The 16,766-nt window shown below is 36.2% G+C and overlaps 1 protein-coding gene across 1 annotated transcript in view; it reads right to left on the reverse strand.

The window, feature by feature from the left end:
- Positions 1 to 16,766, reverse strand: part of SLF2 (SMC5-SMC6 complex localization factor 2) — a 44,193-nt gene that overhangs the window by 5,854 nt on the left and 21,573 nt on the right. Inside the window, exons 10-17 of the mRNA XM_007939947.2 lie at positions 15,174 to 15,249; positions 14,253 to 14,394; positions 6,530 to 6,635; positions 5,418 to 5,594; positions 4,180 to 4,277; positions 3,514 to 3,601; positions 1,995 to 2,126; positions 1,390 to 1,467 (exon numbers count right to left, since the gene is read on the reverse strand). Of these exons, the coding sequence (XP_007938138.1) occupies positions 1,390 to 1,467; positions 1,995 to 2,126; positions 3,514 to 3,601; positions 4,180 to 4,277; positions 5,418 to 5,594; positions 6,530 to 6,635; positions 14,253 to 14,394; positions 15,174 to 15,249 (897 nt within the window). The remainder of the gene's footprint in view (positions 1 to 1,389; positions 1,468 to 1,994; positions 2,127 to 3,513; positions 3,602 to 4,179; positions 4,278 to 5,417; positions 5,595 to 6,529; positions 6,636 to 14,252; positions 14,395 to 15,173; positions 15,250 to 16,766) is intronic.

Below are 16,766 nucleotides of genomic sequence, written 5' to 3' on the forward strand. Positions count from 1 at the left end.
ATAGTCACTCTATACAGAGTTGGAGAGAATGTAAATGGATACTTGTGAAGAAGGAAATGTGGTTATTTTAAAATAATAAAAATCTGAATGAAATATGTACACACTTTGATCTAGCAGTTCTACTTCTCGAATTCTCTAGGAATTTAACTTAAAGAGATGCATAAGTGGGCAGAGATAAATGAACATGAATATCAATGTTAGCACTGTTTAGAATCACAAAAAATGTAATGTTCATCAATAAAGGTTTTAACTACAATTGGTATTAAATAATTAGTAGTGCCAAAATCTTAAAGTAAAAAGAAGATAAATTATAAATAATATGAATAGTATGACTTCATTTTTGCAAAAATATTTGTATTAGGATATATTTAAATCCTGGAGAAATTCATAGGAGGGCTCTGGATTATAGGAGTCTTTCATTTTCTACCTTGTTGTTATGTGCCGTCGAGTCGGACCTGACTCATAGTGACCCCTCCTTGGGTTTCTGAGGCACTATCACTACGGAAGTAGATTGCCCAACCTTCCTTCCGAGAAGTGGCTGGTGGGTTTGAACTGCCAGCCTCTGGTTAGCAGTCAAGCGCCTCAGGCACTACACTACCAGAGCTCCCCTTTTCTACCTTATATGGTTTTATAATTGAATTTTAAATAATAATCATTGATTATTTTTAATCAGAAAATAAATTTAAAAACTGTAACGGCCATATCCGAGCATTACACATGACCATATTAGGGTCCAATCAGGAGTACAGACATGTAAAAGCACATGAACCGGTCCTGTGCCTCTTCTATCAAGCCTCAAAGAAACTAAGTTTTAAAATGGGGCTGGAAAAGCCCAGATTTGAAATAAGAGAAATTAAGAACCTTCTCCAGAGGTATGGATGATGGTAGCATGGAAAGAACAGAGTAACTGAAAATGAAAATCTTAGATGAAGAAATAATGCATTTTTGAAATTTAGAAATGCAGTGCTTAAGAAGCCTCACATACTAGCAAGTGTAATTTTGAAAGCAAATGTTATTTCAAATAAAATACTAATAATAAAAAAAGGGGTATGAAAAGAGATGGGAAGAAACCAGCTAAAAGCTGGCCCATTGAGTATTTGGTGACCTCAGTATTTTATTACTGCACTATCTTGTTGCCAAGTTATGATGATTAAGTTAAGTTCCACACCAACAAAAAGAACTAACATTTGCTGACAAATAACCTGTCAGTATGATATGGTTAGTTGTAAGGTAACTATTACTCCCCTATTTGCAGTGTACACTGAGAATTCTATGGCAAATCCAAAGTTAACAACTTTTTTTTTAAAGTTTCCTCCTCCATAAAAGATGTTCAAAATAATGCTGCCTATTAAAAAAGATAAGAAAAAGACCACACCAAAAGTTACCTACCCGTTGTCCAGAAGAAAAAGAATGAGAGCAACTAACTTCACCGACTAAATGAAGAAGAATGTAGGTCAGGTAATAGGCCTGTTAGAGAAATTAATAAAATTAACTCCTAGATTTACATTTTGTGATTTAGGGTAAAAGCTTAAGGAGGAGACCAAATGGCATTACAGTAGAGGTCACAGAAAATGCTTTATAGCTAACATAGATGCCATCCCCAGTTTACATGTTAGAAAAGTTGTCCAGGAAGGAAAAAAGATTTGCTACAGTTAACCCAGCTGGTACATAGGGAAAGCCAAGCATTTAACCCGGCTTTCCGATTTCTACCTCAAGCACATTACTTTTCACTACCTCATAAACTCTCCTAGGGTTACAGAAGAATATTCTCAATATTAAATTACTAACAACCTTTACCTAAATCCTCCCCTCACAAGTTTATTCAAGAATTTCATGATGTCAATAAATAAAAAGCACCAAACAATTTACAATCGTGTTTGCTAACAATGTATCTCGTCTTTAAATCAGAAATGCCTACGCCATCAGTCTATGGTGAGAAAGTGAACGTGAATTTTGCTCCTATGTCCTCTTTGAGATCTTTTCTCCCTGGATACCTGCTTTTCAAGTTCCAAATGAAGACTTTCATCAACAGTGCCATTTGGTTGTTCATCTCTTTTCTTTAAAACCATTTTCTTTAGTAAATGAGAAGGCTTCATTTGCTCAAGATAGTGCTGCAGAACCGATATCTATGAAAAGAAAGCAAGTGACATTCAGCAATGCCAACCAACACAGTTGCTACTTCTTATGCCAACCAACACAGTTGCTACTTCTTAGGCTACTTTTTTCAGTGTGTTCTCTGTTCATTTTACCTTCCCTAATTCTGTTCCTTTAGCTTTCCTATACTCCAAACATAACCATTTCCCCAAGAGTCCTCAATTGCTTAAAAGGGATTTTAAGTTAAAGATTCAGGACCTGTGGTTTAGGGTAAAAGCTTGAGGAGGACACCAATAGAGGTCATAAGAAACAGTTTCTTTATGAATTTATTTGAAAGTCAGCAAAGCTGAATCTCCCAGTTGAGTAAAAGTCATTGAGTTCTGAGCAAGCGGTTGGGGAAAATAAAAAAATCACAACTCACTTGTGTAACGTGAATATCAATTACTGGGTCTGAGGGTTAGTTATTCATGTAACTGTACTCTACAGTGGTAGAAAGAGAAGGTGAGAGGATAAACAGTAAGGAGGCGGCAGGTGGTAGAAATTCCACCCTCTTTTCTTGTTCCCCCCTGCTTCTTTTTTGTTGGCAGTAAATGCTACTCAAAGAACCAAGAACTATTTGCTAACAAACTTACAGCTCAGGAGTAGTTCTCATCATCTAGAATCAAATCTACCTCAACTCTTAAAAAGTAGAAACCAGCCATCCCCATCAATTTCTGTCTCCACAGTACCCTGTGTATACTTCTATCACCATAATTCTTATTATGCTATACCACAATGGTTGGCTTATTTTTTCCAACAAGAGTTTATATCTAATTCATCCCTAGTAAAGTACCTTGTACTGAACTGCAACTGAAACAAGAACAGAGATATCCAGATCAGGTTCTATGGTGAGTTTCCAAATTCAACTAAGGGTAACCCCAGAGTGCTGTCAATGTTTGTAAAAAACCTTCATTATATATGTGTGTATACACACATACACACACACACATACATATATATACATACCCATTATTGAACAAATATTGAAGGGAAATCACATTTAAGCCATAAGATTTAAAAAAGACTTATGCAATTAAAGCATACCAGTTCTGCAATTTCAAATCTTGTGGCTTAACTACTAAACTTGACAAACAGAATAAATCCAATAAATAATGCCACCCTATATTTACGCAGCACATTATGATTTCCCCAGCAGTTGTTGGACATTAATTCATTAGATGGTCCACAACCATCCTATGTGGTAGAGAGTGTGATATGATTTCCATTTCACAGATGAAGAAACTGTACCTCATCAATTAAGTACCATATGCTTCAGAGTTGACACTTAACCCTAGGACTTCTGACTTAGGGCTCATCAATTTTCCCTATACTTCACTACCTCTCCCCATTTATTAAAAGAAAACAAAAATTTATTTATACCTGCAGATTATTGGCATTAGGGACATCTTCATGTTTCTCATCCAAAAGCTTTGAAATGATCACTAGACTGAGGCACTGTCTCAGCTGCCTGGAATTAGAATTTTAAAGTATTTAAAATACATTTTAATTAACACTGCCAAGAAGAGTTCTTCTAATTCCTCTGGAAACAGTCAATGTTTTGAGAAGGCTGCACAAAAATGTTTAAGCTTTAATAGAACAGAAAAAATCCCTTGTGAAATATTTGTGCATAAAGCTAGGAAGAGTTGCCTGACACTCAGGCAAAGCAATAACAGCCTTTACCTTGACCATGCTGACTTCCTGGTAGAAAATCTATTTTATCGCTAGAATTTCTTCCTACTAAAACAAAGCCATGATAACTCATTTATTTCCTATATTTCAATTCATTTATTTTCATTCATGGTATGTATCATCTGTATTAAACTATCAGATAAGCTAAAATTTTAAAAATCACTATTACACAGTGACCTAAGAATCAAAAACAGGCCATTAATGCCTTTTCCCACAACTGAATATTAAAAAAAAAAAAAAAAAAAGGACTTTGATTTAACATTCAAGGAATGAGGACTAAATATAAAGGCCCCAAAAGCATTTCATTAATGTAAATATTAGAAAATTCCTTAATGTTTAATTCTCACTTTTCAATACCTTCCATGTGATGTCCAGTTAGGAACCAGCTGGACCAACCACAGAAGGTTGTGGGGATGACTGGAGAGTTCATTTATGGCTAGACAGAGTTCAGGCACCTGAAAACAAAGACCAAGCAAGTTTTCTTTTCATACAGGTCAGTGGCATCAAATATTTAACAGATCATCCACATCCCTTCTTATAATCCCCAATATTATAAAAGAGTACTTATTTTTATAAATAGCACCAAGTCTAGAATCTGCTGAAATGTACAGAGATTCGTTTTTATCTTAAATTCTAAAACAGACAAGTTTATCAAAATTTCATCTGGCTTTCATGTTTCATACTGTATCTATATACATTTAAACAGTCCATCTTGGAAGAATAAAGTGATCTAATACAAATATCAGTTTCCTAATACGTATAATGAATGTTGCACAAGATCTCGTATTGCTGATCTGGGATTTCTTGCACCTTAGGGACCCTGACTATTTTAGTACTTTAAAAAACTAACAGCACTGCTTCAAAGCAAGCCAGAAGTTTCAAATATAAGTCAAGATAGACATGTTGAAACTGTGTGATGGGTACCTTGGGATTCATTACACTTCTCTCTCTACTTCTGCATGTTTGAAACTATCCACCAAAGCAAGCTGAAAAGTGATATTTTCAGAAAGTCCTGAAAAAATTATACACGTTTACTCTCAATATGGCTATAGAATTTCAACTCAAATTCTAGTTATATGTATGACTCTGACTCACTCAGCATTTCATTTAGGCCTCTACTCAACGTCACTTCAGAAAGGCCGCCTGATTGCACGTTCTCTGAAATAGCACAATATCCCTGCCCCACCACTCTATAGCATGTCCTGGTTTGTTTTTCTACACGGCATGTATTACAACCTGACATGGTATTATAATGTGCATCTACTTGTTTATTATCTAACCCACTGACTAGAATGAAAGCCCCTTCAGGTAAAGGACTGTGTCTTTCTCACAGCTGTATTTCTATACACTTACATTCATGTGTGGCTCACAGTAAATCCCCAAGACACATATTTTGGATGAATGCTTACAGTTTTAGAAAGATTCAGTTATCAGAAATTTAATAGTTTCATCAAACAGAGTCCCTTCCTCAACTCATTTTTCATCTGCCAAAAATATTAGCTGAGTTTAGAAACAATATTAAGTCTCCATGTACTTTGAAAGCCAAATTGTGATGCTAAACATAAAACTAATACTGAAACTTTAAGTAACCTTACTTTTGTGTTCCAATCTCTGATGTTTTTCATCAGGTTTATCATGAGGCTTTGAAAGTCCACTAGAGGAATCTGTTTCAGCTCCTTCTCCAAACTCATTTTAAATAGCATTAAGATCAGCAACATTATTTCACGATCCTGGTAACCGTCTGGAGATATAGATGTACACAAGCCTAGAAACTTTAATACAAATGCACATATAAAACAACTTCAGGAGATTTTTTTACTTGAAGAGTTTGAATTACAAAAACTTTTGACAAAAGACGTAAAAGAGAACTATTTAAAAAAAACAAAGCACCAGATGTACAGAAAAAAGGTGAGAAATACAATCATGTCATAGCTGACTTAGTTGACAGGATGAGAATATTCTTCATTTTCAAGATTTTCTTTTTAAGGCTTCAGTGTTACTGAGTTGATTCAGCCATTAAACATGCTTTCACAGTTAACAATTCTCAGTAGCATTTTCATTTTTGTTGGTCAAAGTCGTCTACGTTAAAGCATGTAAGCCCTTTGATCACTAAATTACACTGTAAGCAATATTTTTTTTTTCTTCATATATTCTATTTTAAAATGTACTGGTTTCAAATACCTATTAGATTCAAAAAACTTCTTGGTAAAGGTATCCCTACCAACAAAAAACAAAACAAAAACAAAAACAAAACCACCAAACTCATTGCCATCCAGTCGATCCGGACTCACAATGACCCCTCCCTGGATTTCCAAGGTGGTATCTCTACGAGAGTAGACTGCCCAATCTTCCTCCTGAGGAGTGGCTGGTGGGCGAGAAGTGGCTGGTGGGTTTGAACTGCCAGCCTTCTGATTAGCAGTCAAATGCCTTTGGCACTATGCCACCAGAGCTGTGTACCCCTAACACTACTTAATTACCCTGACATAAAGTTCTTTTTTATACTTTAATCCTCTTAATACTGAGAGTAAAAATACTCTTTGTATTAAAACAAAAAATAAATACAATCTTTACAAAGATTATTCCTAAGAAATTTCAGAGACTGGAAACTGCCCAGTAAGACACCAGTGAATTTTAAAGAAAGCATTAACAAGAAAAATAAACCCTTTCAATTCTGTGCCAAAGATACATAAACAAAGCTTTCTCATACCTTAACCACATTTAAAATGTTGGTTTCAGGAAGAGCTGAAAAAATCGGCTTATAAGATGACTCCTCAGTTCTTTCCCCCCCTGACATCATCTGTATTTCAGAACCACTGAAAAGTGAATCAAACAAGGTGAATTTAGGCACAAAGTAACTAGTTGCTTTAAGAAATACCAGCTACTTTTCAAAAATTAAATTTAACCGAGGTATAATTTACATACAATGAAACATACCCCTTTTAGGTTTTGATAAATGTATAAACTAGTATGACTAACATCCAAAACAAGAAATAGAAATGTTTCTATCACCCCCAAAAGTTCCTTCACGCCAAATCCAAATTAGTCCCCTATCCTTGGTAAACACTGATCTGATTTGTCCTTACTCTTTAGTTTCCCCTTAAAAACTCTTGTTCTAAGGTAACATCCTTGTTTCTCTCAGTGTCAGTGGTTGCTCTGACTACAAAAAAAAAAAAAAAAAACCACTCCTGCTATTTAGTTAGAGGCCTCATGAAAGACCTAAGAAACTGCTACAGCAATATGAAGAACTAGCTCTAAACACCTCAGTTCTGATTGAGGTAACAAACGAATGTTCATGGAAGAGAAGGCCCATGACCTTCAAGAGAGCTATTTTAATTTTTTGAATAAATAATATGTAATACATTTATATCATTAAAAAGACAAATTCAGAAGGTATCCAGGGGATATACTTTGAGGAATTCCCTTCTAGCCTGGTTCTTCCGCCACTCACTTCCCTTCCCCACAGATGATCACTGCTAGTTTTAGTTCAGCCTTCTAGAGGTGTGTTATGCATATACAATATAAACCCCATTTTTTTTTTAAACAAATGAGAGCATACTATAAAATTTCTTCTGTACCTTTTCCCCATGTAATAATATATTTTAGAGCTATGTCCTTAACTATATGTGGAGAATTTTGTTATTATTTTCATACAGCTGCTTAGTAGGTCTCTCTGACTCTTCCTAGCTATATAATCTTAGGCAAGTTACTTAACCTTTCTGTGTCTGTTTCCCTTGTAAAATGGTAGTGGAAATACTATCTAATAGTTGTAGTTACTACTAAGTGATGTACTCTGTATGTTAAGCCCTTAGAACAGTGCCTGGCACATAATAAGCACCACGTAAGTTTTAGTGATCATGATGATTATTAATGTACAATGAATTATTTAACCAGTCCCTATGGACAGTTTGCTCTTAGAAACAATGTTTCATCAAGTGAGACAGGTGGCTAGACAGGGATGGAGGATGGAAGTGAGGGGATCAGCATGAAGAGCCAGTGTAACACGGCTGAGATACGGAGAACAGAAGCAGATCAATTTGGTAAGAACAAAAAGGAGAGACGAGAATGGAAAAGACAGTCTAACTGTAGAGTCCTAAATACTGGGTATATTTAAACATCCCTTAAATACAAGGCTTTGAGAATAGGGGACAGAGACATTCAAGGCGGTGCTTTCATAAGAGGAATCCTCCAAAAATGAAAAGAAAAAATGTCTTTTGAATAAAGAAAGGTGAAAAGACAGTAGGGGAAAGGAGATTTTTGTCAGGCTAGGCATGAAAAGAATGCAGTGGGAATAAAAAGGAAAAATGGCTGGGAGGTAGAGAACACAGTAACGAGAGAACTAAGGAGATGAGAATCCAAAGAGGTTAATAAGATGTAACCGCTGCAGTCCAGCTGATTCTGACTCAGAGCAAAGCTTTAGGACACAAAAGAATTGCCCCACAGGGTTTCCAAGGCTCTCAATCTTTATGGAAGCAGATTGCCACATCTTTCTCCTGTGGGGTTAGGATACAGCAGAACTCAAATTTTGAGTCTGCATGACCAACAGAATAGTGGTCAAGAAAAGAACTGCAGTTCTTCTTCAGCACTGCGCTGAGTGCGGCTGCGCCGAGTGCAGCCACCTTCCGTCTTTGCTATGTCTTCTTGTACGACTTTCAGGATCAATAGATTCCTGGCCGAGAAACAAAAGCAGAACTGCCCCCATCTCTAATGGATTCAAATGAAAACTGGTAATAAAATCTGGTACAACTCCAAGAGGAGACATTAGAGAAAAACCAAGCTGGGTCTATAAGGAGTCACACAGGTGACGGCACACATATTAACTTAGGTTCGCTAGCATTCTACTCAAGTTCACCAATATCCCACCAGATCAATTCTAAAATTTCGCCATGATCTGATCAGCTGAACATGTCTGAGGAAACGTCTGGTTTCTTCCTTTGTTTTGATGCTTGCACATTAAGAGACTGACTAATAAAATATGTGAGAACTTTGGTTGGGGGTGAGGAAGAACTATACTTGTATCCCTCAATATTCAAACACTCCCTATAAGAATATTTACTCCAACAACCTACAAACATCTTTATCTTAAATCTACTATTTGGAGAGAATATACATATATATTCACCAGCAAAAAGAGGTAAGTTGCATCTGAGTCCATCCTGGGGAGAGAAAGCAGAGCGAGCTGTGGCCGTATCTCACATAGTCTCACGCCTGCTGTTTTTCTGCACATTTTACTCATTCCTTTACCAGCTCACTCCTGCTCATCTAAGCTTACCTACGCCCACTATATAGCAACAATGACTACAGTCACCACCCACCCAGTCCAGTCACCAACCTGACTAAAGTAATTCAACTGGTAACTAACAAATTAAAAAATTTAATTTTGCTAAAAATTATTTGCCTTTACTATGTCTTATTGCAATCATTATGTATCTTTTATTATTTTCATTATACTACATGCTCACAGCCGTGAAGAAAAGAATATTCAAACCTGTTGCATACAGCATATAAAAAATCACCACCTCCAGTGAGTTCACTGGACCCAGTGGGTGGTACAAATGGTTAACATACTCAGCTGTTAGCTGACAGGCTGGAAGTGTGAGTTTACCCAGGTGCCTCCAAAGAAAGGCCTGGCAATCTACTTCTGAAAAATCAGCTGCTGAAAATCCTACAGTGTACAGCACGGCTCTGCTGACACAGAGCCACACGAGGAGCTGACTCGATGGCAACTGGTTTTTAGCAAGTTCATGAAATGTTAAAGTAATTGGTATTTTAAATGTTTGTATTACACAGAAATCTGTGATAACTTTTTATATTGTTGTTGTTGTTATGTGCCGTCGAGTCGGCCCCAACTCATAGCGACCCCTCCTTGGGTTTCCGAGGCAGTATCACTACGGAAGTAGGACTGCCCAACCTTCCTTCCGAGGAGTGGCTGGTGGGTTTGAACCGCCAGCCTTCTGGTTAGCAGTCAAGTGCTTTAGCCACTATGCTACCAGAGCTCCTAACTTTTTATATAAGGATGTACAAATATCTTAGTAATACTTGGGAGAAATGGGTTTTTGGATGGGCTGGGAAAGCATTATTTTTCCTATTTAAATTGACGGAATATAGTCCTTTTATGAATTCTTGGTTTTAGTTGATACATAAAACCGTTTTTTCTCCTAAGATTATGAAGAAAATTCTGTAAGTTTCCTCTACAGTGAAACCTATGAGACCTGGAACTCAATGGCACTGACTGCCTTGTCTTTCTGGGTCTTGCAAGTTTTCAGCGTTTGACAGGATACAGTCTTAGCACTCTTTTATTGCTTGTTTTAGTAGAGAATGAGTTTTCTTTTCTGACAGTTTTCTGCCCTAGGTTCTGGTTTTCATAGGTTTTACTGTGTATGTTTAAATATTTAATCTACTTATAAATTTGATGTATAGATTAAAAAATATTTTCCGGATGGCTACCCAGATACTGAATAGTTTACCTTCCTTTAGTTTTTGAAATGCTACTGTAGTGGTTAAGTTTGTGTGTCAACTTGGCTGGGCCTGGGTGAGTGGCTGGGCAGCTGGTGGTAGTTATTCCCCATGATGAGACTGGCAATCAGCTCCATGGTGGGATCTACCACAAGCAGCTGAGTGAGCAGCTGCCTTTGGGATGTGCTCTGCTTCCTGTATATAAGGAGAATCCCTGGGAACGGTCTCTAGCTTGTGGCATGCTTCTGAACCCTGCACGTAGCCATGTCGTTGTTCAGCAGCCTGCCATGCTCCACCAACCTTGGGCCTTTCAATGGACTTGAATTAATGGCCTGCCATGTGGTTTGATAACATTGGAACTGTGCCTTTTTACTTGTCAACCTTGGGCTTGTCAGTCTCAGCAGGCAGCAGCTATCTGAGTGAAGAAAAGCCTCTAGCTTCAGAGGGCCGGGAGCAGGAAAGCTGAAGCCTAAGGTTGAGGGGCTTTCACCCCACCCCCTAGAGCCTGGCACTTTGAACTCAGACTTACAAGCCTCTAAACTGTAAGAGAATAAACTCCTGTTTGTTTAGCCATTCCATTTGTGGTATATTCCTGTCAGAGCGGCACTCGGTAACCAGAACAGCTACCTTTATCACATACTAATTACTTAGATGTATTTTAGTCTACTTTAGACTTTGTTTTGTTCCACTGATGGAACTGTGTGTCTGAGTACGTGTCTTAATACCTACACTGTCTTAATACCTGCTAAGGCCAGTCCTGCCTCATAACTTTTTTCCTCAAAACTTTTTTTTGGCTAGTCTTGATTTTTTCCATAGAAATTTAAAAATTAAGTATATAATCCCAACTCCTTTGCTCACTTCTCCCCTCAAAAATCTTGCCATTTCTTATCAGGACCTCATGAAAGGTACAGTTTATTATAAGCAAAAAAACAAAACAAAACAAACCCCTCACTGATGTCAAGTCAATTCAACTCATAGTGACCCCTCCTTGGGTTTCTGAGGCAAAGTATCTCTATGGAAGTAGATTGCCCAATCTTCCTTCTGAGGAGTGGCTGGTGGGTTTGAATTGCCAGCCTTCTGGTTAGCAATCAAATGCCTTAGGCCACCAGAGCTCCCATAGTTTACTATGTTGTTGTTATATGCCGTTGAGTCGGACCCGACTCATAGCGACCCCTCCTTGGGTTTCCAAGGCAGTATCACTATGGAAGTAGATTGCCCCATCTTCCTTCCGAGGACTGGCTGGACAGTTTACTATAGGGAGCTCTAATATGTTTATGGTGTTGAGTTTTCCTATTAGAAAGCATGGTATGCTTTCCCATTTAAGGTTTTTATTTTGTCCTTCAGTGACCTTTTTCACACATATGCACAAATACACTATTTATTCCTGTGTATTTCATTTTTTTCTTGCTATTGTGAATGGAGTCTTTTCTTCTAGTGTATCTTAGCCACAGTTCACGTATCTGAAGGTTACTGATTTCTCATTATTAATTTTGTACCTTGGCACCTTTATCAGATTCTCTTACTTTTAGTCATAGTTTCTCAGTTGATTCTTTGGTTTCTAAGTATACATTAAATTAATATTTCTGCAATAACGAATCTTTCACCAACTCCTTTCCAATTTTTGTATCTTATTTTTTTCTTGTTAACTAGCTGTTCTGTCCACTACTTCCAAAATAATGTCAATAACAACAGTGGCATTGAACAGTCTTATTTTTTTATTTTTATGGGAATGTTTCTATTATTTAGGTTAGACAAGCTTAGGGGCAGTGACTTTATGTCAACGTGCAGGAACAATTCAGAAAAGGAGGATGAGAGTGGGTGCACAACTTGAAGAATGTAATCAGTGCTCCTGAATTGCTGGCCCTGAGTGTTACGCTCTTTTAAACAACTATCTGTATGGAATCAAACTGACAACAGATTTCACCAGTTTTATTTGTATTCATTTGTGTGTGTGTTTTCTATACGATTTTTCACCTATAAATTCACATGACCTTCATCACAGTCAAGACTGTCTTCGCTTACACAACAATAAAAAATTTAGTTTCAGACTCTATGTTAATATAGAATATACTAACGTTAAAATAACAACAATGTGGCACTAGGTTTCAACTAATATATATTTAATTATTAACTGCCTGCTATATAATAAATAATCTCTGTTGTTAGCTGCTGTCTAGTCGATTCTGACTCATGGTGACTCCATGTGTTACAGAGTAGAAATGGTCCATCTAGAGACCTACAAAAAATTTCTAATTGTTTAGTATATAATACTAATACATCAACATTTTATAAACACACATATGCATAATGGCAGAACTCTTTATCATAAGGTGAAGACATGATGACTTTAGTCTTCTTAGATTACCTTTTTCATTATTAGAAAAATAACGCATGTTCACTGAAGAAATTTGGAAATACTGAAAGTTCATTGTCTGTAATTCTTCCTTCTGCCTAGAGATAAATAACTGCTAATGTGCAGCACGTAAATTCTGGTCTTTTTACCCTTAAGCATGTATGTATTTTTAAAAGTAGGGACTGTTATTTTCTATAGTACAGTTTTTTGTTATTATAATAGTGCTTTGATAAACATTCTTTTACCTCAACAATTATGTGAATCTGTTTTCAAAAGATAAATATAAGAAATAGAAATGTTCTGATGTCAAATTAACTCCAGAAACTTTAAACATTTAAAATAATATTCATTTGACAAACTCAGTATCATTCTTGATTTTTCTGAATTTTTCAAAGTTAAGCTGGATCTTGAATTAGATAAAATTTTAATCTATTAATTAACTATATATTCTTAATAAATTCTGTGCACCATAATGCTGACCAGAAGGCTGGAGGTTCAAATCCACCAGCCACTCCTCAGAAGGAAGACTGGACAGTCTACTGCCGTAGAGATACTGCCTTGGAAATCCAAGGAGGGGTCACTATGAGTCGGAACTGACTTGATGGCAGTGAGTTAGGTATAGTTACACAACTGGAGAAAACTGGGTGAAGGGTATACAGGATCGCTATTATTTTTTTTTACAATGCCATGGGAATATACATTATTTCAAAATTAAAAGTATTTTTTTTTTTGGATAAAAGATGACATAAGGATCACATTCTGTTTAGCATATACAAAGAAATCCTGTGATTTCCTGTTGTTGTTTGCTGTCGAGTCGGACCCGACTCATAGCGACCCCTCCTTGGGTTTCCGAGGCAGTATCACTATGGAAGTAGGATTGCCCAACCTTCCTTCTGAGGAGTGGCTGGTGGGTTTGAACCGCCAGCCTTCTGGTGAGCAGTCAAGTGCCTGACCCACTATGCTACCAGAGCTCCTTGTGATTTCTTAAGATCTTGTAACTTCTTGTTTTGAATAGCTAAATATGGCTAATAACAAATTGTTTTGGTAGATTTACTAATAACAGTATACTGGTAGCTGACAGATACTCTCAGGTGAAAAAAACAAAACAAAAAACCCTAATGTACTTCACTCCCTACTACCTGAGTAGCAAACATTAAGTTCTTGGTTATATGTACTACTGACCAGATTCTAGTTTCTCTATACAAACCAGAAAGGAAGAGTGTTAGTTCAAAACCAGACTTTATACCACAATTTGAAAACTCTAATTTTTCTAACAGTAATGACAAAAAAAAAGTTCAATAAACATAAATAGTGAAAACTGCTAAGATCCTGGTTTTGGTTAAAACACATAAACATGCACAGAAAAAAAGGCTGGGAAAAAAGGTAACAAAATGCTAACAGTGTTTTTCTTTAATGGTAGGCTATAGATGATTTTATTACTTTCTTTGTATATTCCAAATTTTCCGTAATTAATCTTTATTTATTTTACATAATCAGAATAAAAGTAGTAAGAAAAAAAAATCCTATTGTATCTATTAAAATATCTTTAAACTATAGCATTCCCTCTATAGAAACACCTTCTAAGTGTTAATGATACAGTGCTAATATATGAAGAAAAACTTACACTAGATTGTCTTCATTAAAGTCTGGCTGAAGATTCTCAAGAGGAAACAAAGATCTAAAATCAATTCCCATATTGAAAAACACAGCTGCTATATCAAATAATGATGGGATCCAGGGCCAAACTGGTGAGTCACTGAAGACATCTAGTTAACAGAAAAAATATTTTATTCCAAATCCTGGGTCCACACATTCAGTTGCAAAGTGGTAATTTGCATGTGAAACACAGATTATTAGAATGATTTTCTAGAATCGACAGCTGCTAATGACATGTTAATGATACAGTCAGGAATTCTGTATTACCAAATAAATGTATTTCCAAATAAAAAAACAGTGACAGATAAGAGTATAACTCAGAAAGAAGTAACACATTTTGAAATGTCTGTGAATAACAATGTTAAAATACCAATTACCACTAACAAAGGAAGATTATATATCATCTTCAGTGTCTTTACATTCTCAGTCCTCAAAACATGTGAAACAGGTAAACCATATGCTTATTATAAGATCTTGCTCTCAAAGGTGAGAAAGCAACTGCCACACTTTTGCACTGTATGCTTTCAAAATCCTTAATGCAATGCTGAGTTTCTTATCAGCACAACACTTTTGCTCACTAATAAGCCATTTAAAACTGATTGGCTAAATAAATGAATAAACTTGCAACTATTTTTCCACTTACCCAGCAAAGTAAACCATGACTTGCCAAATACTAGATAAGGGCTGCTACAAGATCTTAGCCCTTTTTCTCAATGCAATTAGAAAAATGCAGATACTCACCTTTGATGGGAATTTTATTTTTTATTTAAAAACTTTTGATTATAAAAACAAGTTTTATTCCATATTTTCAAATATATGCACACAGTTAACACTAAGGCACAATGTAAATATCAATACATTCTGTTAATCACAGTGAACTTACACTTACCATTTCTAATTGTTATTTCCATCAATGTACTTAAAATCTGCACAGACACAATACAGTCTGTATGAACTGACATCATCTGTTGAAAGTAGGTAAGTGGTAAGAGTGTTAGAAGAAAGAGAACATAATGTGCATTTACTATTTGTCAGACTTGATATGTATTTCATTTAATACTTACAATAACCCTAGTTGCTCATTACAGATACGAGCAAATGGGCTCAGAGAGATTCAATACCCTACCGATATGATACATGGGGGGTAGTTGGAATTTAAATCCAGATCTGAATATAAGGCCAGGGCTCTTTCCATTCTAACATGCTTCTTTGTACAAGTTTTGTTTATAATTAGACAAATACACCATTATGAAATTCTTTGAAGTTCTATCTTAATGTCCAGAGTAGAAACTCTGTATTCTCTTCTCACTTCACATATAATAAGAGTTCTCTGATATCATTGCTAAGTTATAAACAAAACAAATACTAAGCTAATTATAACCACAGGATTTAAGAGAGAAATCTAAAAGAGGAAGAGAAATTCTCAGCTGGATTCCATCCAAATCCTTAACATGTATACAAATACCTCAATAAAAATGGAATTTTTTTTTTCACTGTGTAAGCATTAGACAATTCCTTCTAAAACTAAAATAGTGATTTATGAGTGTGATGAAATGTCTCAGGCACAATTAATATTGACTATCCTGCATACTAGGTATACTATCACTCTTTACAGTGACTGTCTTAAAAAATTATGATTTGAATGAAACTTTACAGAGCAAACTTGTTCTCCATTCAACAATTCACATACATCTTGTTTTGTGACATTCATTGTGATTTCCACAATGTAACAGCATTCTTTCTACTTCCTCCCTGTGTTTACTATTTCTCTTTGTCCCTCTTTCCTATCTTTTCCTGCCTTCTTAGCTTTATCCCTGGGCAAACGCTGACCTTTTGATCTTATACATAGTTGACTGTCTTAATGAGTGCACACCTTCCTGGTATTACAGTTCACCTTGCTGTTGTTACGTGCCTTCAGGTCAGCTTCGATTCAGCGACCCCACACAGAATAGAACTATGTCATCTTTACAATATTTGCTATACTTTAGCCCATCACTGCAGCCACTGTGTCAATCCATCTCGTTGAGTGTCTTCTCTTTTACTGACCCTTTACTTTATCAAACATGATATCCTTCCCCAGGGAATGGTTCCTTCTGACAACATGACTAAAGTAGGTGAAAAGTGTGACCATTCTTGCTTCTAAGGAGCATTCTGGATACACTTCTTCCAGGAAAGATTTGTGGTTCTTCTGGCAGTCCATGGTATTTTTTTTTTTTTTTTACCAACATAATTCAAAGGCATCAACTCTCCTTTGGTCTTTACTCAGTATCCAACTTTCACATGCATATTAAGTTACTGATCATGGTTTGGGTTAGGCACACCTTAGTCTTCAAAGAGACATCTTTGCTGTTCAGCACTTTAAAGAGCTCTTTCGCAGCACATTTGCCCAGTGCAGTACAATGTCTGATTTCTTTTTTTTTGTTTGTTTGTTTATTGATTGTGATTTGGGTGAAGACTTAGAGAGCAAATTCACTTTCCATAC

This window comes from Orycteropus afer, unplaced genomic scaffold (genome assembly GCF_000298275.1).
Source record: "Orycteropus afer afer isolate SDZICR_OR568_19922 unplaced genomic scaffold, OryAfe1.0 scaffold00064, whole genome shotgun sequence".
Taxonomy (NCBI): domain Eukaryota; kingdom Metazoa; phylum Chordata; class Mammalia; order Tubulidentata; family Orycteropodidae; genus Orycteropus; species Orycteropus afer.